Here is a 22,618-nt window from a genome sequence, read left to right on the forward strand (position 1 = left end):
TTTTTTTATATAAAACATATTTTTTGTCCACTTACCTACTTGAGGGTCAATCATGTAAAAAAAACCTAATTTGCCCGCTGAATTAAAGGCTTTTTAACTTTATGATACAAGTGCTCTGGAGTATCTTTTATTTTTTTAAATAATAATCACTTACTAATTGACACAAATCTAGATTAAAAAGAAGAAATTAATTCATTTAAAATACACATTTCAAATGTATTAAAAAGGGATCGCGACTGCTTTTCTTTTCCATTTTGCCAAATGCTTTTCTTTATCCTATTGGCTATGCAGTAAACAAATGTCCATCTTACACATGCACACACTAGCAGATCATACAGTGACACTTACTGTTTGTTTTTACAGCAGCCAGAATATAACCAGCATCTCTGGATTAAAACTTTAAAAAAATAAGATTGTGTGTTATAACATATGACCAATTGAATTACTTTTATTCATACAAAACAACATTTGACTTTTCAGCTGAATCATGTAGATATTTATACACATGTTGGTCATGTTGAGCTCTGCTGGGTCACTTCTGTTGTTTGTCCAGTTGGAGACAGTAAACAGCTCTAGTACAGAAGGCACTTTGTAGTAGTTTGTCATTTGTAGTGATTGTATATCAAATGTATATCAACTCCTTATATAGATCACCCGCTTCCTATCTGTTTTGTATACAAGTAGTGAAGCTAGATTACAAAGAAACATTTCATTTCAGCAAGCACTGAAAATGATTCTGGCATACGACCTTCTCTGTGTCTCTAGATTTCTAACAGCAGATTAATAATTCAGTATAACAGTAGTTTGTGTAGTTGACAGTGTGGATCCTTCAGTAGATCAGAGAGCATCTTCACTGCTGAATCTTCTGGAGTATTATATCTCAGATCCAGTTGTGTCAGATGAGAGGGGTTTGATCTCAGAGCTGAAGTCAGAGCAACACAACCTTCAGATCCAATACTGCAGTTAGACAGACTAAAGAGATAAGAAAAACTCTTTACACTTACAGCAAATAAAAACATGAATTTACAAAATACAAACAAACACGTTTAACTTTACTGTTTAAAGATTTTCTTACTCTAGTTTCTTCAGTTTACAGTTTGTATTCTTCAGTCCATCAGAGAGCAGCTTCACTCCTGAATCCTTCAGTTTATTGTCACTCAGGTTCAGTTCTGTCAGACTTGAGGAGTTTGATCTGAGAACTGAAGCCAGTGATGAACAACTTTCCTCTGTCAGATTACAGACACTCAGACTGAGAGAGAAATAACAACACAACAGTTAAATCACACATTTTAGTAACACTGGGATCAGTAAAACAATCAAATAGTACCGCTCATACTGTCACCCCTTAAAGAAGCAACAATCCTTTACTCATGTTGAAAATATCAACGCGATATATCAATATACCTGTCAACGCGGCCACTCGGAGCTGTGGCCGTAAGGTCTCAGGTACTTGTCGAGGCGGCAATCCCCGAACCCGGTGGTGGACACCGGAAGTAAGGGATGCCGTCAAGCTGAAGAAGGAGTCCTATCGGGCAAGGCTGGCTTGTGGGACTCCAGAGGTAGCTGACAGGTACCGACAGGCCAAGCGGACGGCAGCCCGGATGGTTGGCGAGGCAAAAACTCGGGCCTGGGAGGAGTTCGGTGAGGCCATGGAGAAGGACTATCGGTCGGCCTCGAAGAGATTCTGGCAAACTGTCCGGCACCTCAGGAGGGGTAAGCAGTGCCCTACCAACGCTGTTTACAGTGGAGGGGGGCAGCTGTTGACCTCGACCGGGGATATCGTCGGGAGGTGGAAGGAATACTTCGAGGATCTCCTCAATCAATTGAGGAAGCTGAGGCTGAGGGCTCGGAGGCGGACTCGCCCATCACCCGGGCCGAAGTCACTGAGGTAGTCAAGAAACTCCTCGGTGGCAGGGCACCGGGGGTGGACGAGATCCGCCCCGAGTATCTCAAGTCTCTGGATGTTGTGGGGCTGTCATGGCTGACACGCCTCTGCAGCATCGCGTGGGGGTCGGGGTGGTGGTCCCTCTTTTTAAGAAGGGGAACCGGAGGGTGTGCTCGAACTATCGGGGATCACACTTCTCAGCCTCCCCGGGAAAGTCTATGCCAGGGTACTGGAGAGGAGAATCCGGCCAATGGTAGAACCTCGGATTCAGGAGGAACAGTGTGGTTTCCGTCCCGGTCGTGGAACACTGGACCAGCTCTATACCCTCTCCAGGGTGCTGGAGGGTTCATGGGAGTTTGCCCAACCAATCCACATGTGTTTTGTGGATTTGGAGAAGGCATTCGACTGTGTCCCTCGCAGCATCTTGTGGAGGGTGCTCCGGGAGTATGGGATTCGGGACCCTTTGCTAAGGGCTATCCGGTCCCTGTACGATCGGAGCAGGAGCTTGGTTCGCATTGCCGGCAGTAAGTCAGACTTGTTTCCGGTGCAGGTTGGACTCCGGCAGGGCTGCCCTTTGTCGCTGGTTCTGTTCATAATTTTTATGGACAGAATTTCTAGGCGCAGCCAGGGGCCGGAGGGCATTGGGTTTGGGGACCACACAATTTCATCTCTGCTCTTTGCGGATGATGTCGTCGTGCTGGCCCCATCAGACCAGGACCTTCACCATGCACTGGGACGGTTTGCAGCCGAGTGCGAAGCGGCTGGGATGAGAATCAGCACCTCCAAATCTGAGGCCATGGTTCTCAGTCGGAAAAGGGTAGCTTGCTCACTTCAGGTAGGTGGAGAGTTCCTGCCTCAAGTGGAGGAGTTCAAGTATCTGGGGGTCTTGTTCACGAGTGAGGGAAGGATTGAACGGGAGATTGACAGACGGATCGGTACAGCTTCTGCAGTAATGCGGTCGTTGTACCGGTCTGTCGTGGTGAAGAAGGAGCTGAGCCGCAAGGCGAAGCTCTCGATTTACCGGTCAATCTACGTTCCCACTCTCACCTATGGTCATGAGCTGTGGGTCATGACCGAAAGGACAAGATCCCGGATACAGGCGACCAAAATGAGCTTTCTCCGCAGGGTGGCTGGGCGATCCCTTAGGGATAGGGTGAGAAGATCGGTCACTCGGGAGGAGCTCAGAGTAGATCCGCTGCTCCTCCATATCGAGAGGGGCCAGCTGAGGTGGCTCGGGCATCTTTTCCGGATGCCCCCTGGACGCCTTCCCGGGAAGGTGTTCCGGGCATGTCCCACCGGGAGGAGACCCCGGGGAAGACCTAGGACACACTGGAGGGACTATGTCTCCCGGCTGGCCTGGGAACGGCTCGGTGTCCCCCCGGAAGAGCTGGAGGAAGTGTCTAGGGAGAGGGAAGTCTGGGCATCCCTGCTTAGACTGCTGCCCCCGCGACCCTGCCCCGGATAAGCAGTAGAAAATGGATGGATGGATGTTGAAAATATCCATGTTAAGAGTGGGATAATGTACATCCAGACTTTTGTTATAACAAAATAAACAAGATTCAAGTCTTGATAACCCTGTCATAGATTATATTGCAATAACAACCGGCTGGATGTACATTATCCCTCACTTGTCTCCTTGATGATCAATAACTGTTTGTATGTTTTGTGACATTTGAGCATGAGGTCCTATATGTCAAGAGTTAACGCTGAACAACATCTTTGAATAATCACAGTAGCTGAATTATTTTAGTACTCAACTAACTTGAGTTTTGTGTTGTGAAGTAACTGACTAGCAGACATCAGTAGTTGTTTAACTCTCAACAGCACATGAAGCTTCAATAAGAGCTAATGGAAGAAAAAGTGATTCTTACTAATTCAATTAAGTTTTTATTAGCCTTTAATTATCAAACTATGAATAATGATCAAAAAGACTGTGTAACTCACAGTAGTGTCTGTAGTTGACAGTGTGGATCCTTCAGTAGATCAGAGAGCAGCTTCACTCCTGAATCTTCTGGATTATTACAGCTCAGATCCAGTTGTGTCAGATGTGAGGGGTTTGATCTCAGAGCTGAAGTCAGAGCAACACAACCTTCAGATCCAATACTGCAGTCATACAGACTGAAGAGAGAAGAAAATCTTTTAACTCTTACAGCAAATAAAAACATGAATTTACAAAATACAAACAAACACGTTTAACTTTACTGTTTAATGATTTTCTTACTTTAGGGTCTTCAGTTTACAGTTTGTATTCTTCAATCCATCAGAGAGCAGCTTCACTCCTGAATCCTTCAGTTTATTGAGACTCAGGTTCAGTTCTGTCAGATTTGAGGAGTTTGATCTGAGAACTGACGCCAGTGATGAACAACTTTCCTCTGTCAGATTACAGAGACTTAGACTGAGAGAGAAATAACAACACAACAGTGAGTTAACGCACTCAGATATAAACACATCAAGAGATAATGTTTGAACAGAGAACATGAGAATCAGCTGCATAAGAAGTTGAAGCAAAATCTGCCCCTGACAGAGAATTATAAATAAATAAAAGAAACAAATAAATACAAATCATGATTTTCAGAATAAAGTCAGAGCACAAGAGAGCAGCTCTCACTCTATAGATGCAGTGAACAATTCTTTCATATTTTAAATGATGTCTCTGATCATGTACACAACATTATCTGATCACTGTTACAGTAATATGACTGTTAGATGTTCAGGTGAAATGCGGTTAAATGACTCACTCAGCTGTTCTGGATGCTTTGATCACTGGCAGAAGCCTCAGAAGACATTCATCTGACGGATCATATTTCCTCAGATTAAACTCATCCAGCTTCTCTTCTGAATTCAGTAACACAAACACCAGAGCCGACCACTGAGCAGGAGAGAGACGGACTCCAGTAAGACTAGACTCATGTCTTCTGTTCACATATGTTTGAACTTCCTGCACTAGAGAATGATCATTGAGTTCATTCAGACACTGAAACAGATTGATGGATTTCTCTGGAGAGAGATTCTTTCTGATCTTCTTCTTAATGTACTCGACTATTTCCTGTTTACTGTCAGAGCTTCTTCCTGTCTGTCTCATCAGATCTCGTAAGATTGTCTGACTGGACTCCAGTGAAAGACCCAGAAGAAATCTGAGGTAGAGATCCAGGTGTCCGTTCTCACTCTGTAAGGCCTTGTTCACTTCACTCTTCAGTAAATCACTCATATTTGTTCTCAATCTGCTGAAGATTCCTGATGTTTGCTGAAGAAATGACAGAAACTTGAATAAAGCAGCGAGAAACTCCTGAACGCTCAGATGCACAAAGCTGAACACCTTCCCCAGGTTCAGTCCAAACTCCTCTCTGAAGATCTGAGTACAAACTCCTGAGTACACTGACGCTTCTCTGACATCAATGTCACACTCTCTCAGATCCTCCTCATAGAAGATCAGGTTCCCTTTCTCCAGCTGTTGAAAAGCCAGTTTTCCCAGTGACTCAAGACTCTTTCTAGCCTGCTGAAGATCTACCTCACATTTCCCATCATACTTCTGACTCTTCAGTTTGATCTGAAACATCAGGAAGTGTGTGAACATTTGAGTGAGAGTCTTGGGGATCTGTGCTTGACTCTCTGCTTCACTCAACATTCTCTGGAGAACAGTGGCTGAAATCCAGCAGAAGACTGGGATGTGACACATGATGTACAGACTTCTGGATGATTTCATGTGTGTGATGATTCTGTTGGCCAGACTCTCATCATTGATTCTCTTCCTGAAATACTCGTCCTTCTGAGGGTCATTGAATCCTCGTACATCTGTGATCAGATCAACACACTCAGGAGGAATCTGATTGGCTGCTGCTGGTCGAGAGGTGATCCAGATCAGAGCAGAAGGAAGCAGATTCCCCTTGATGAGGTTTGTCAGCAGCACATCCACTGACGCTGAATCTCTGACATCAAACAAACTCGGATTCTTTGAGAAATCTAGAGGAAGACGACACTCATCCAGACCATCAAAGATAAACACAACTTTATAATCATCAAAGTCTGTTGATCTCAGTTCTTTTGTATCTGTGAAGAACTGATGAAGAAGATCCATCAGACTGATATTTTTCTCTGTGATCAGATTCAGTTCTCTGAAAGGAAGTGGAAATATAGAGTGAAGATCTTGATTTGTTTTTTCTTCAGTCCAGTCCAGAATGAACTTCTGCACAGAGACTGTTTTTCCAATTCCAGCGACTCCTTTAGTCAGCACACTTCTGATGGGTTTGTTTTGTTCAGGTGAGACTTTAAAGATGTCATTACATTTGATTTGTGTTTCTTGTGTCTCTGATCTTCTGGATGCTGTCTCAATCTGTCTCACCTCATGTTCATTATTGATGTCTTCACTCCCTCCCTCTGTGATGTACAGCTCTGTGTAGATCTCATTCACAAGTGTTGAGCTTCCTTGAGCAGAGATTCCTTCATTCATTCTCTGAAATTTCTCTTTAAGTCTGGATTTGTGTTTCTTCATGCACAAAGGGCCAAGTTCTGTTGTGTAAAGACGAGACAAATTTTAATCAAATGTTAGAACTCATTCACAATTCACATGACATCCTCTTACACGATGTTTCACAAAACTTTAAAACTGAGTTTAAAATCCTTAGATGTGAAATTAAAATCATCATATTATAATTATTGTAATTATTAGCCGTTTTTAAATTGTTTCTACAGAATAACAAAGTAAAACAAAAACAATAATTTGTGTTTTGCAGTAGAAAGAAAGTTACAGGTTTGAATACAGTCAAGCTATGTATTTTTAGTTGTCTATTCTCATCTCTATCTGCAGTAGTATTTAAAGTTCATGAACTAAAGACATTTGATTCAGAGAAGATGATTTTTTGTTCTGTTATCAAGTAGGCAACCCAGCTAACAAAAAATATGTTCCAAGAGCATTCATTAGACAACTTTATTTATGAATGTTTTGTAAATAAAAAAGCATTTCATTTAAAAATGAGCAGCAGACTAACAGTCAAAGAGGACAAGAGAACATATTTGCCCGAGCTGTCACTATATAGTTTTTTCCTCTAAAGGGAAATAATTATTGACTTGCTGCACGTAACTTGTTGTTGTTTGTTGGTTTTACATGAATTCGTTATTTTAATATTTCTCCTTTCCCAGAGTATTTTTCTTTTCTCTAAAGTGTACTTTCTTATCCAGGGTGTTTATATATAAAAGTCACCTGTATGTAGTAAATTCAGACACTCACAGCGTCCAAAATCTCCTATTGCCATACTATTTAGTAAAGTAGTAGTAGTATAGCTAATATAAGGGGTTGCTCAAGTGGGGATTAGCACATAGGGCCTAGGCTTTCAAGGGGCCTTGAAGTTCCTAAAATGTTAATTATAATTAATTATAGGCACCTATACTTCGCGTCTGTGAAACTTCTCTGTTCTCCGCTAAATTTGAGAAGCTTCGGCAGATGTCGGTCATGCCTCAACACAAACTGTACTAAAGGCTGTATGAGTGAAGTAGCATGAACATCCCTGCTGAAGGCATTCTGTTATCACTCAGCAAAGTCCCAATAAATTAATTTCTCGTGACTACATGATGTTTTATCACACTCACGTGTATGATGTTGTTTATACATCATGGTTAAAAGAGCAAAACATAGCGGACGCAATATGTCCTAAATGTTCTCCCACTCGTGCTATATAGAACATACTGTTTTAACAGCAGATTGGTAGGAACTAATTCAAATTCAGCATGTAGAGTCACAGTATGAGATTTCGGACGCAGCAACTGTGTCTGTTCGTCTGAAGGTAAAGTGATGTAATAGTCACATGACTGAGAGCTCTTACTGGTCTGTATTTTGTTAGCGAGGTCTGTCTGCTTCATCTTCTTCAGGACGTTCAGTGTGATCTTAAGAAACATCTCTCTGACTCTGATCTGATCTTCATCATCCTCCTCTTCTCTCTCAGAGCATGATGGGTAATCTGGACTCAGTAGACTCTTGAAGATCTTCAGCTCTTTCTTCATCAGAGAGATGAGTTTGAGCTCAAGCTCCTGAAATCATTGTTCAAACACACAGTGTTTACTTATAAGTGCAGACAATATTCTTAAGCAAAATTTGAGCTGTGTTCACAGACACAAACACACAAACGTCTGGTTTATTATCTCCGTGGGGACAGTCCATAGGCATAATGATTTTTATACTGTACAAACTGTATATTTTATTCCCTAAACCTAAAGTTCATAAACAACTTTAAGCATTTTTAGATTTTCCAAAAATATTGTTCTGTACGATTTGTAAGCTTTATGCCCATGGGGACCTCAATTTTGGTGAGACGAGTCCTCATGAGTTTTTTTTTTTCCTCAGGTTTCAAGTTTGTAGTTCGTTACCTGGATTTACAAAATACGTTCATGTGTTTGGAGGAGGCGTGGCTTTGGACAGCGAATCGCATAGAGGGTGGGATTATAATTTCAGTGCTAGCAGGCTAAAGTTAGCACCTTTCCAAATCAACCCCCCCCCTTTAAGTCCCCACCGGGATTTAAAAACAAGTCCACAATCACACAATGTTTAATGTGCTCGACTAAACCTCTTTGTCCTTTGTACTTTTTTGTAAACCTCACTGTTACATGCTGTGATTTCTGAGTGTTTCATTCTTCTCGCTAACAAACTATCACTTGCTAACAAACTATCACTATATACTCTGTGGTGAATATTATCTGTCTTCTTGACTTTTGCCTCCTGCATTGAGAGCAGTGACATTCTTATGTTTTGTTATATTCTTGACTGTGTAAATCCATGTTTGGACTGACTCTCTCCATGTGTCACGTGATCAGCTGTTTACTATGAACTTTACACGTTCATGTACACGAGCTGAAGAGTTCATCATTAACTCAGGATTACGTTTTGAGTTTAAGGATAAAGTTTATAGCTTTAATACCCCCCCCACACACACACACACACTGAAACAAGCCTACCTTGAAAATATTATCGATTTGCTTCCATTTAATAGCCTTTGATTCATCTGTTGTGTAACTGTAATTTAAAAATACATTACACATTAATACATCACAGTAAAAATACATGGATAACTGTATTTGTCAGTTTGGCTCAAAGAACACAGACTGATGAAGTGATTTACTCCTCTAAATCATCACACTATTCTCACCTCACATCACAGTCTCCTGAACTGAAGTTAAGTGGAAAACCCATTGAATCATCACTCTTCATAGACACACAGCTGGGTTTAGGAGATTCTCCACGAGTCAAACTAAAACATTAGCAAATTGAGATTGATTCATCTGTAGTGTTACTGTAATTTAACAATACATTAAAACCTAAAACATCGCAGAAAAAGTCAGTTTGGCTCAAAGAATACAGACTGATGAATTGATTTATTCCACTAAATCATCACACTATCCTCACCTTACATCTGTATCCTCACAGTCACCTGAACTGAAGTTAAGTGGAAGATCTTTAGATCGATCACTCTTCATAGACACACAGCTGGGTTTAGGAGATTCTCCACGAGTTAAACTAAAACAACAGAAAAAACACTGTTTTTAAAGCCCAACTCTCTATTGTTTATAAATGTACTATTGATCACTATTAAATTATTTTTGTTTCTTACAAATTGACATCGAAGTAACTGAAATGTAAAAAAGTAACTAATAAGAATTTATGTTAATTGTTGCTTAAATCTATTTTATATAACTCTCTCACCTGTTCGTTTCGTTTGTGTCACTTTCTCCAGAGAGACTCTTTCTGGAGCTCATGACAGCAGATCAAATGTCTAAGCAGCAGCAGATGTTTGAAAGGTTTATTAATGTTGTCATGAGAGTTTTGTTTTGTTATTGAAATTTTATGTCAGTTTGAAATTCAGTTCTCACCTGTGTAGATCTGCTGATCTTTAATTCCTCATCATGACTGACTGCAATATCAACTTCAAAATGATTTAGAAATCACTCACATACTTTGTTTTGCTCGCTTATGTGTTTCCTCTTCATTTATAATCGGAAAATGGAGTCTGATTTAGTTTCACTTTTACCTTGAGGTCCCTTGAGGAGGTCAAAACAAGCACATGGACATTTAAAGGTACAGCACACATTTTATCCTCGTGAAAAAAGTGCTGTGTGGTGTGTAAAATATTTAACAGAAACATGTGAAAGTCTTCTATTTTAAATTATGGTTAACAGACACACATAGACATATGAAATGGAAACTAAAGCTGCTTACAACAACAACAGTGTTATTTCAAACAAATTAAATGTGGCACTTTTTCCTGAAGTTGAGCTCATCTAGTGTACACTGGAGAGAATGACATGTCTACTCAGTATTTTTGTCTTGTTTCCGGTATAAATGTCTAAAAATTCTTGAATCAAGATGCATTTTCTTTTTCGTTGTTTTGATTGACGATTTTCTTTCGTGCTGGTGACGTCAGGTTTAGGGGCGGGGCTTCAATGTTGCTTTTTTTTCTAGTAGTCGTATGATTTTGTATGATTATGAAATTTGTACGAATTAGTGACCTCATCAAATAGTTACGAATTCCCGTGAGCTCAGGTTGAATAAGCTGTCTGTACTCTTTAATTAAGGGTCTCCAAACTGACATTTTTAAGTTCATTTTAATTTAAATACACAACAAACTGCATTTTGACATCCAACTTAATGCATTTGTAGGTAAAAAGAAAAGCACAGAACAGGATCCAGGTTTACCAAAGCAAACACGAATCATCCGAAGGACGACTTTACAGCGCTATTGTTTTTATTACAAAAAAACATACAAAATAATAAAACAAGTTCAAACCTCTCTGATATTTTATTAACAACTATTTAAATGTCCCTTCAGTTTTTATTCTTAAAGCAAAGAACAAACCTTTATTCAACCTTTATTAAATATTCAAGAGCCAGGGTTTATATGGGTATTCAAATTCAAATAATTAAACTTTATTTAATTTGCTCACAGAACAGGGTTCTCAAACAACTAAAAAATCTATGTTCTACTACACACATTGTGTTTATTTCAGTTGTCCCGTCGGATGGGTAACATGTTCTACAACATGATGAATTTGCCTCTGTCTGTATCGGGCCTGCAGCCTCCAGCTGAGAAAAGTGGAGACAGATCATCAGACATCAGCTCTCCTCTCATCTGTAACAGTGTGGAGATGATCGGGAGTCCCAGAGACACAGACGCTCTTAAATCAACAGATCCTGTAACTGAAGCTGACAATCCATCTCCTACACAAATGAGTGACACCACCTGAAGAGAGCATACAGAACTACTGATCTATTCACCTTTGACCTCTGAAACACCTGTGATGTTTGCATCCGGTTCTTTGGCCTGACAAATACTGACTTCAGGACATTATAAATACTTTGTGATGTGTGTAATGCAATAGGTTTAAAACATCATCTCTCAATAAGACTGTCAATGCAGTCCGTACATTTTTATGTATATTTTTTAAATTAGTTGCCCTTTTTAATGTAAAAATTTATTTTTGTTTTTACTTTCAAATTCTGTATTTTTCTCTATTGTTTGCTATAAAATAAAATATGTATAAAAACAAATTTGTTTTTAAATGGTGATTTTAATATAAAGCAATTTCTTTAGGAAAATGACCTGTAGTTTGATCAGTTTGTATTACAAAATTGTACTAAAAACTTTTGCTAAACTGATACAAGTGTACATTTCTACCATTATTTAACTATAGATACTGTGGTAAAAAAAAATTGTTTTATATAAAACTTAGTTTTTGTCCACTTCCCTACTTGAGAGTCAATCATGTAAAAAAACATAATTCGCTCGTTGAATTGAAGACTTTTTACCGTTATGATTTGGAGTTTTTCTTTTTTTTTTTAAATAAAAATTACTTATTAATCGACAATGCTTTTCTTTATCCAATTGGCTATGCAGTAAACAAATGTCCATCTTACACATGCACACACTAGCAGATCATACAGTGACACTTACTGTTTGTTTTTATAGATGCAGAATATAACGAGTATCTTTGGATTTTAATTTTTCACAAAAAAAAAGATTAAATATATGACCAATTGAATTACTTTCATTCATATAAAACATCATTTGACTTTTCAGCTGAATCATGTAGATATTTATACACATGTTGGTCATGTTGAGCTCTGCTGGGTCACTTCTGTTGTTTGTCCAGTTGGAGACAGTAAACAGCTCTAGTACAGAAGGCACTTTGTAGTAGTTTGTCATTTGTAATGATTGTATATCAAATGTATATCAATTTATATAGATCACCCGCTTCCTATCTGTTTTGTATACAGGTAGTGAAGCTAGATTACAAAGAAACATTTCATTTGAGCAAATACTGAAAAGTGATTCTGGCATACGACCTTCTCTGTGTCTCTAGATTTCTAACAGCAGATTAATAATTCAGTATAACAGTAGTGTCTGTAGTTGACAGTGTGGATCCTTCAGTAGATCAGAGAGCAGCTTCACTCCAGAAACTTCTGGATTATTATAACTCAGATCCAGTTGTGTCAGATGTGAGGGGTTTGATCTCAGAGCTGAAGTCAGAGCAACACAACCTTCAGATCCAATACTGCAACCAGACAGACTGAATAGAGAAGAAAAACTCTTTACACTTACAGCAAATAAAAACATGAATTTACATAATACAAACAAACACGTTTAACTTTACTGTTTAAAGATTTTCATACTTTAATGTCTTCAGTTTACAGTTTGTATTCTTCAGTCCATCAGAGAGCAGCTTCACTCCTGAATCCTTCAGTTTATTGTGACTCAGGTTCAGTTCTGTTAGACTTGAGGAGTTTGATCTGAGAACTGACGCCAGTGATGAACAACTTTTCTCTGTCAGATTACAGAGACTCAGACTGAGAGAGAAATAACAACACAACAGTTAAATCACAGATTTTAGTAACACTGAGATCATTGAAACAATCAAACAGTACCGCTCATACTGTCACCCCTTAAAGAAGCAACAATCCTTTACTCATGTTGTAAATATCCATGTTAAGAGTGGGATAATGTACATCCAGAGTTTTGTTATAACAAAATAAACAAGATTCAAGTCTTGATAACCCTGTCATAGATTATATTGTAATAACAACCGGCTGGATTTACATTATCCCTCACTTGTCTCCTTGATGATCAATAATTGTTTGTATGTTTTGTGATATTTGAGCATGAGGTCCTATATGTCAAGAGTTAACGCTGACCAACATCTTTGAATAATCACAGTAGCTGAATTATTTTAGTACTCAACCAACTTGAGTTTTGTGTTGTGAAGTAACTGACTAGCAGACATCAGTAGTTGTTAAACTCCCAACAGCACATAAAGCTTCAATAAGAGCTAATGGAAGAAAAAGTGATTCTTACTAATTCAATTAAGTTTTTATTAGCCTTTAATGATCAAACTATGAATAATGATCTAAAAGACTGTATAACTCACAGTAGTGTCTGTAGTTGACAGTGTGGATCCTTCAGTAGATCAGAGAGCAGCTTCACTCCTGAATCTTCTGGATTATTTCTGCTCAGATCCAGTTGTGTCAGATGTGAGGGGTTTGATGTCAGAGCTGAAGTCAGAGCAACACAACCTTCAGATCCAATACTGCAACTAGACAGACTGAAGAGAGAAATAAACTCTTCACACTCACAGCAAATAAAAAAATGAATTTACAAAATACAAACAAACACGTTTAACATTATTGGTTCAATATTTTTCTTACTTTAGTGTCTTCAGTTTACAGTTTGTATTCTTCAGTCCATCAGAGAGCAGCTTCACTCCTGAATCCTTCAGTTTATTCTCACTTAGGTTCAGTTCTGTCAGATTTGAGGAGTTTGATCTGAGAACTGACGCCAGTGATGAACAACTTTTCTCTGTCAGATTACAGAGACTTAGACTGAGAGAGAAATAACAACACAACAGTTAAATCACAGATTTTAGTAACACTGAGATCATTAAAACAATCAAACAGTACCGCTCATACTGTCACCCCTTAAAGAAGCAACAATCCTTTACTCATGTTGTAAATATCCATGTTAAGAGTGGAATAATGTACATCCAGACTTTGTTATAACAAAATAAACAAGATTCAAGTCTTGATAACCCTGTCATACATTATATTGTAATAACAACCGGCTGGATGTACATTATCCCTCACTTGTCTTCTTGATGATCAATAACTGTTTGTATGTTTTGTGATATTTGAGCATGAGGTCCTATATGTCAAGAGTTAACACTGACCAACATCTCTGAATAATCCCAATAGCTGAATTATTTTAGTACTCAAGTAACTTGAGTTTTGTGTTGTGAAGTAACTGACTAGCAGACATCAGTAGTTGTTTAACTCTCAACAGCACATGAAGCTTCAATAAGAGCTAATGGAAGAAAAAGTGATTCTTACTAATTCAATTAAGTTTTTATTAGCCTTTAATTATCAAACTATGAATAATGATCAAAAAGACTGTATAACTCACAGTAGTGTCTGTAGATGACAGTGTGGATCTTTCAGTAGATCAGAGAGCAGCTTCACTCCTGAATCTTCTGGATTATTATAGTTCAGATCCAGTTGTGTCAGATGTGAGGGGTTTGATCTCAGAGCTGAAGTCAGAGCAACACAACCTTCAGATCCAATACTGCAGTTATACAGACTGAAGAGAGAAGACAAATAAATTAAATAATGTCAATAACATTTAGACAATAATTAGGAGTACAATTGTTTATTATATTTTATTTAATAAATTGTAATTATTTAATATACAACTCAATGTATTATTAGTTAAATGTATCAAATGACGTCCATTTTTGATGATCTCAATGATGTTGTATGAATCTAAATCAAAAGTCATTGACTGACAGTCACTGTTGAGTCTCTTATATATAAAGATGATTCTGGTAAACTTATAAAGACCCAATTTACACAATAAAAACAAACACATGTTTAACTTTTTTGGTTTAAGTATTTTCTTACTTTAGTGTCTTCAGTTTACAGTTTGTATTCTTCAGTCCATCAGAGAGCAGCTTCACTCCTGAATCCTTCAGTTTATTGAGACTCAGGTTCAGTTCTGTCAGACTTGAGGAGTTTGATGTGAGAACTGACGCCAGTGATGAACAACTTTTCTCTGTCAGATTACAGCGACTCAGACTGAGAGAGAAATAACAACACAACAGTGAGTTAACACACTAAAATATAAACACATCAAGAGATCTTGTTTGAACAGAGAACATGAGAATCAGAAGTTGAAGCAACATCTGCATCTGACAGAGAATTACTGCAAGAACTGAACCCTGACAGACAATTATAAATAAATAAAAAAACAAACAAATAAATACAAATCATGAGTTTCGCCAAAAAGTCCAGATCTCACTCTATAGATGCAGTGAACAATTCTTTCATATTTTAAATGATGTCTCTCATCATGAACACAACATTACCTGATCACTGTTACAGTAATATGACTGTTAGATGTTCAGGTGAAATGCGGTTAAATGACTCACTCAGCTGTTCTGGATGCTTTGATCACTGGCAGAAGCCTCAGAAGACATTCATCTGATGGATCATATTTCCTCAGATTAAACTCATCCAGCTTCTCTTCTGAATTCAGTAACACAAACACCAGAGCCGACCACTGAGCAGGAGAGATAAGGACTCCAGTAAGACTAGACTCATCTCCTCTGTTCACATATGTTTGTACTTCCTGCACTAGAGAATGATCATTGAGTTCATTCAGACAGTGAAACAGATTGATGGATTTCTCTGGAGAGAGATTCTCTCTGATCTTCTTCTTAATGTACTCGACTATTTCCTGTTTACTGTCAGAGCTTCTTCCTGTCTGTCTCATCAGAACTTGTAAGATTGTCTGATTGGACTCCACTGAAAGACCCAGAAGAAATCTGAGGTAAAGATCCAGGTGTCCGTTCTCACTCTGTAAGGCCTTGTTCACTTCACTCTTCAGTAAATCACTCATATTTGATCTCAATCTGCTGAAGATTCCTGATGTTTGCTGAAGGATTGACAGAAACTTGAATAAAGCAGCGAGAAACTCCTGAACGCTCAGATGCACAAAGCTGAACACCTTCCCCAGGTTCAGTCCAAACTCCTCTCTGAAGATCTGAGTACAAACTCCTGAGTACACTGACGCTTCTCTGACATCAATGTCACACTCTCTCAGATCCTCCTCATAGAAGATCAGGTTCCCTTTCTCCAGCTGTTGAAAAGCCAGTTTTCCCAGTGACTCAAGACTCTTTCTAGCCTGCTGAAGATCTACCTCACATTTCCCATCAAACTTCTGACTCTTCAGTTTGATCTGAAACATCAGGAAGTGTGTGAACATTTGAGTGAGAGTCTTGGGGATCTGTGCTTGACTCTCTGCTTCACTCAACATTCTCTGGAGAACAGTGGCTGAAATCCAGCAGAAGACTGGGATGTGACACATGATGTACAGACTTCTGGATGATTTCATGTGTGTGATGATTCTGTTGGCCAGACTCTCATCATTGATTCTCTTCCTGAAATACTCGTCCTTCTGAGGGTCATTGAATCCTCGTACATCTGTGATCAGATCAACATACTCAGGAGGAATCTGATTGGCTGCTGCTGGTCGAGAGGTGATCCAGATCAGAGCAGAAGGAAGCAGATTCCCCTTGATGAGGTTTGTCAGCAGCACATCCACTGACGCTGATTCTCTGACATCAAACAAACTCAGATTCTTTGAGAAATCTAGAGGAAGACGACACTCATCCAGACCATCAAAGATAAACACAACTTTATAATCATCAAAGTCTGTTGATCTCAGTTCTTTTGTATCTGTGAAGAACTGATGAAGAAGATCCATCAGACTGATATTTTTCTCTGTGATCAGATTCAGTTCTCTGAAAGGAAGTGGAAATATGAAGTGAAGATCTTGATTTGTTTTTTCTTCAGTCCAGTCCAGAATGAACTTCTGCACAGAGACTGTTTTTCCAATTCCAGCGACTCCTTTAGTCAGCACACTTCTGATGGGTTTGTTTTGTTCAGGTGAGACTTTAAAGATGTCATTACATTTGATTTGTGTTTCTTGTGTCTCTGATCTTCTGGATGCTGTCTCAATCTGTCTCACCTCATGTTCATTATTGATGTCTTCACTCCCTCCCTCTGTGATGTACAGCTCTGTGTAGATCTCATTCACAAGTGTTGAGCTTCCTTGAGCAGAGATTCCTTCATTCATTCTCTGAAATTTCTCTTTAAGTCTGGATTTGTGTTTCTTCAGGCACAAAGGGCCAAGTCCTGTTGTGTAAAGACGAGACAAATTTTAATCAAATGTTTGAACTCATTCACAATTCACATGACATCCTCTTACACCATGTTTCACAAAACTTTAAAACTGAGTTTAAAATCTTAGATGTAAACTTAAAATAATCAGATTATAATTATTGTAATTATTAGCTGTTTTTAAATTTTTTCTACAGAATAACAAAGTAAAACAAAAACAATAAATTGTTCAATCATGTTGTTCAAAAGTTGAATATGACTCTTTCTTCTGTGGAACACATAATGATATACTTTGGGAAATGTCCTCACAGTTCTAAAAAATATCTTCATTTGTGTTTTGCAGAAGAAAGAAAGTTACAGGTTTGAATACATTCAAGCTTTGCAATTTTAGTTGTCTATTCTCATCTCTATCAACAGTAGTATTTAAAGTTCATGAACTAAAGACATTTGATTCAGAGAAGATGATTTTTAGTTCAGTCGTCAAGTAGGCAACCGAGCTAACAAAATATGTTCCAAGAGCATTCATTAGACAACTTAATTTATGAATGTTTTTTTTAAATAAATAAGCATTTAATTTAGAAATGAGCAGCAGACGAACAGTCAAAGAAGACGAGAGAACAGATATTTGCCCGAGCTGTCACTATAGAGTTTTTTCCTCTAAAGGGAAATAATGGTTGACTTGCTGCAAGTAACTTGTTGTTTGTTGGTTTTACATTACATTTACATTTCTTTAAATATTTCCATTTTTCTTTTCTCCAAGTTGTACTTTCTTATCCAGCATGTTTATATATAAAAGTCTACTTTATGTAGTAAATAAAGACACTCACAGCGTCCAAAATGCCCTATTTTTCATACTATATAGTAAAGTAGTAGTAGTGTAGCTTATTTCAGGGGTGGCGCATGTGGCCTAGGCATTCAATGGGCCTTGAAGTTCCTGAAATTATATTTATTATTGCTATCAATTGTGCGTCTATACTGCGCGTCTGTGAAACTTCTCTGTTTTTCGTCTGTTCTCCGCTAAATTCAAGAAGCTTCGGCAGACGTCGGTCATGACTCAACACAAACTGTACTAAAGGCTGTATGAGTGAAGTAGCATGAACATCCCTGCTGAAGGCATTCTGTTATCACTCCGCAAGAGATCCGTGTATTCAGCTCCGGGTTTTCCATTTCCCGCTCATAGTCTGTGTTCACTGACTCCGCTCACAGCAGATGATGGATGGTCTCAACGACAGGTAGATGAAGTACAACTTTAAACATAGTGCTCGATCCGATAAAAGTAGTATTTGGGTAGTTTGTTCTTAGTATTTGTGTTGGAAATATATTGTTTTTATATTCAGTAGACAAACCAACGGTCAAATTTCAAAAGTAAATCAAATAAATAAAGCGTAAAATTTTAAAGGCGGACGTCCGTTTTTAATGTAAGTGCCAATAAATTAATTTCTCGTGACTAAATGATGTTTTATCAACGCTCACGTGTAGGATGTTGAATATACATCATAGGTCAAAGAGAAAAACATAGCGGACGCAGTATGTCCTAAATGTAGTCATACTTCTCCCTCTCATACTATATAGAACGTACTGTTTTAACGCCAGATTGGTAGGAACTTATTCAAATTTATTAAAAAATATTGCTTCCATTGCTTAACCCACCTGTAAGTCGCTTTGGATAAAAGCGTCTGCTAAATGACTAAATGTAAATGAAATCTCATACTGTGACAGTACGTACTGAATTTTTACAGAGCAACTGTATCTGTTCATCTGAAGGTAAAGTGATGTAATAGTCACATGACTGAGAGCTCTTACTGGTCTGTAGTTTGTTAGCGAGGTCTGTCTGCTTCATCTTCTTCAGGACGTTCAGTGTGATCTTCAGAAACATCTCTCTGACTCTGATCTGATCTTCATCATCCTCCTCTTCTCTCTCAGAGCATGATGGGTAATCTGTACTCAGTAGACTCTTGAAGATCTTCAGCTCTTTCTTCATCAGAGAGATGAGTTTGTGCTCAAGCTCCTGAAATCATTGTTCAAACACACAGTGTTTACTTATTAGTGCAGACAATATTCTTAAGCAAAATGTCAGCTGTCTTCACACTAGTCATGCACGGATGGGCGTTTAAATCCCCGGGCGCTGTGTATGATCCTCGTGTCGGGTGGTTTGGGTAATAAAAAAATACATTCTGATTAATTGCGGGAGGGTCGCGGGTGGATGAGATCATATATAAATAATAATTAAATTTCTCTAAAAATACAAATGTGTTTTAAATGCATTTTTTTATCAGGCAGACACTAATTTGCACTCATTTAAAAGAAATATGCGTGTGCCGGTGGAAGAGAGGGGGGTCCATTTCTTAAAGCTACGGGAGGGTGGGAGAATTAAAAAGAAACAAAAGGAAGGAAAGAAAGAAAAGTATTGTGTGTAAGCATTTTTGTGAAGTGGTTAACGAGGATGAATCAAGTGCTGGGTATGTAATATGCAACGACGGTGAGGCATTGTGTGTGTATATGAAAGCCACAAGGCCTTGAATTTGGTGCATCATGTGTGTGCTAAATCAAAGGATTAGATTTAAGCATTTGCAGACATAGACAGTGCTAGAAAATGTACCGTTATCCAGTCATTCTTGTGTGTTGCAGTGACAGAAACGGCGATATTCAAAGTCTGAAGGTAGTAACTCCTGTGTTTATTTTATTAAGAAAATGTAGGCTAATCTGGCCAAAGACAAACTTTTGTGTTATAAATAAATGATCCTTTAAAATCATTTTACGATCAGCGTATTATTGTATCATCAGAGATTGGCAGTTTAGTTCTAACGTCACTGAATCTGATAAAATCATGCTCAAAACAAAGAATTGGAGTAATTAAAGTGACGATCAGGTGCGGATATCTATATCAGACCAAATTATAAGTGCGGGCGGGTGGCGGGTGGATAATTTATTTGAAGCAGGTGTGGTGACATTTTAGTGACATTTTAGCTTATCCGCGCATGTCTAGTTCATACACAAACACTCACAAGTCTGGTTTATTATCTTCGTTGGGACAGTCCATAGGCTTTATGATTTTTATACTGTACAAACTGTGTATTTTATCCCCTAAACCTAAAGATCATTAACAACTTTTGGCATTTTTAGATTTTCCAAAAATATTGTTCTGTAGGATTTGTAAACTTTATGCCCATGGGGACCTCAATTTTGGTGACACAAGTCCTCATGAGTTGGTGTTTACTCAGGTTTCAAGTTTGTAGTTCGTTTTCGTGGATTTACAAAATCCTTTCATGTGTTTGGAGGAGGTGTGGCATTGGACAGCGAATCACATAGAGGGTGGGATTATAACTTCAGTGCTAGCAGGGTAAAAATAGCATCTTTCCAAATCAACCCCCCCCCCCTTAAGTCCCCACCGGGATGAAAAACAAAGCAACACTCAAACAATGTTTAATGTGCCACACTAAACCTCTTTGTAATATCATGGTTACACACTCTTAGAAATGAAATGTTCTATTTAATTAATAGTGTTATGTCAACCGGTCCCACATAACATTAAATGGAAAAGGTAATATACAATTAGTTGTAACATAATGTTTTAAGTAAATCGCTCATAACTGTGTTAATTAAATGGTACATCACACACTTTTTTTTGAATAAATGTAAATTATTGTCTTGAATTTTATGACTATAGCTTGATCTAAGATGACCTGATTAAATTAAATTTACTTAACAGAAATAAGCTTTGCTAATGTTATCCATTTGTGTTGATTGTACTTAATGATTGGAACTTAGAGCAACTAAGTCTGTAGGTCAAATAAAAACACTAAAATAAAATGTTCAACATTTTTTATATTATACATTTGTAACATTTATTAGACATTATCTCATTTAACTTCAATAAGATGATATTGAGATAATATTGAATTGAAATAGAACTCAACAGAAATGCACAAAAAATTAATTTAACCGCCCACGACCTAACCAAAGGCAACACTTTTCTGAACAAGGGTAACCACCAAACTCAAAAATATAACTAACTCTTTAAAACTTTTAAGATAAATGAACATTAAACACTAATAAGTATTTCTTTTTTCTGAAAAATGCATAATATAAAAAACTTATTTAAGAAAATAGCAGTGTACGCAGAGCATTCTGGGAAATATAAGTCCTCTGCCCCATTATAACTATTTTATGTTAACACAACACAACTCCTTTATGTTGTCCCAACATGAATGGATTCAGTTATATGACTAAACATAAAACAATCATGTTGTAACCATATTTTCCAAAGTTGTGTTGATTTACCTTAAGCAAGTTAAGTAAATTGAACAGGCAGCAAAAATAATTTTTTTGAGTGCATGCTGTGATTTCTGACTGTTATATTATTCTATCACTATATACTCTGTGGTGAATCTTGTCTGTCTTCTTGACTTGTGCCTCCTGCATTGAGAGCAGTGACATTCTTATATTTTGTTATATTCTTGACTATGTAAATCCATGTTTGGACTGACTCTCTCCATGTTTCACGTGATCAGCTGTTTACTATGAACTTTACACTTTCATGTACACGACCTGAAGAGTTTATCATTAACTCACGATAAGGTTTGAGTTTAAGGATAAAGTTTATAGCTTTAATACCAACACACACACAAAAAATACTACCTCGAAAACATAATCCATTTGCTTCCCTTTGATTGAGTTTGATACATCTGTTGTGTTACTGTAATTTAAAAATACATAAAAATTGAATACATCACATTAAAACGTCAGTTTGGCTCAAAGAATACAGACTGATTATTTGATTTATTCATTTCAATTATCAGACTGTTCTCACCTCACATCTGTATCATCACAGTCTCCTGAACTGAAGTTAAGTGGTTTACCCATTGATTCATCACTCTTCATAGACACACAGCTGGGTTTAGGAGATTCATGAGTCAAACTAAAACAACAACACTGTTTATAAAACCTTACAAACTCTCTATTGTTCATAAATATATTGATCACAGATAAATCATGTTTTTTATGTCACATCGACATATTATTTAAAATAACTGAAATGTAAAAAAGTAACTAATAAGAATCCATGTTACCTGTTGCTTAAAGCGATCACATGTTCTCTACAGTAACTCTCTCACCTGTTCATTGTGTTTGTGTCACTTTCTCCAGAGAGACTCTTTCTGGAGCTCATGACAGCAGATCAAATGTTGATTTTATACCTGAAGAGAAACTGAACACACACATATAAAGACTCTTCAGATCAACACAACAAGTCTCAGGTTTATTCATGTTGTCATGAGAGTTTTGTTAAAGAAATTTGATGTCAATGTTGCGCAGAAATTCAGTTCTCACCTGTGTCAAAATCATTCAGAAATCTTCTTTTTAGTTCTTCTTATGGTTTTATTTTTCCTCTCACGTACTTTTCCACGTAATCGCAAAATGGAGTCTAATAGTTTCACTTTCACCTGTCACCTGAGGCAGTCGATATAAGTCACGCAAATATACTTTGACCAACACAGCCTCCACCTCCCGCCGTGCGTGAGTCTCTCCTG

General features: G+C 37.8%; 1 protein-coding gene across 1 annotated transcript; it reads right to left on the reverse strand.

Annotated features, from left to right (window-relative positions):
* Window positions 1-432: 432 nt before the first annotated feature.
* LOC130415931 (uncharacterized) lies at window positions 433-22,557 on the reverse strand. Its single transcript, XM_056741954.1, has 23 exons — window positions 22,419-22,557; window positions 22,205-22,296; window positions 21,901-22,008; window positions 21,729-21,786; window positions 18,894-19,098; window positions 15,338-17,105; window positions 14,811-14,984; window positions 14,317-14,490; window positions 13,566-13,739; window positions 13,289-13,462; window positions 12,537-12,710; window positions 12,256-12,433; window positions 10,920-11,106; window positions 9,573-9,636; window positions 9,276-9,386; window positions 9,019-9,120; window positions 8,828-8,885; window positions 7,702-7,906; window positions 4,624-6,391; window positions 4,107-4,280; window positions 3,830-4,003; window positions 1,076-1,249; window positions 433-972 (listed from the first exon to the last, which is right to left on the reverse strand). Exons 2-23 carry the CDS (start codon window positions 22,255-22,257, stop codon window positions 789-791), a joined length of 6,441 nt encoding a protein of 2,146 aa, XP_056597932.1. The 5' UTR covers window positions 22,258-22,296; window positions 22,419-22,557; the 3' UTR covers window positions 433-788.
* Window positions 22,558-22,618: the final 61 nt, after the last annotated feature.

This window comes from Triplophysa dalaica, chromosome 3 (assembly GCF_015846415.1).
Source record: "Triplophysa dalaica isolate WHDGS20190420 chromosome 3, ASM1584641v1, whole genome shotgun sequence".
Lineage (NCBI taxonomy): Eukaryota > Metazoa > Chordata > Actinopteri > Cypriniformes > Nemacheilidae > Triplophysa > Triplophysa dalaica.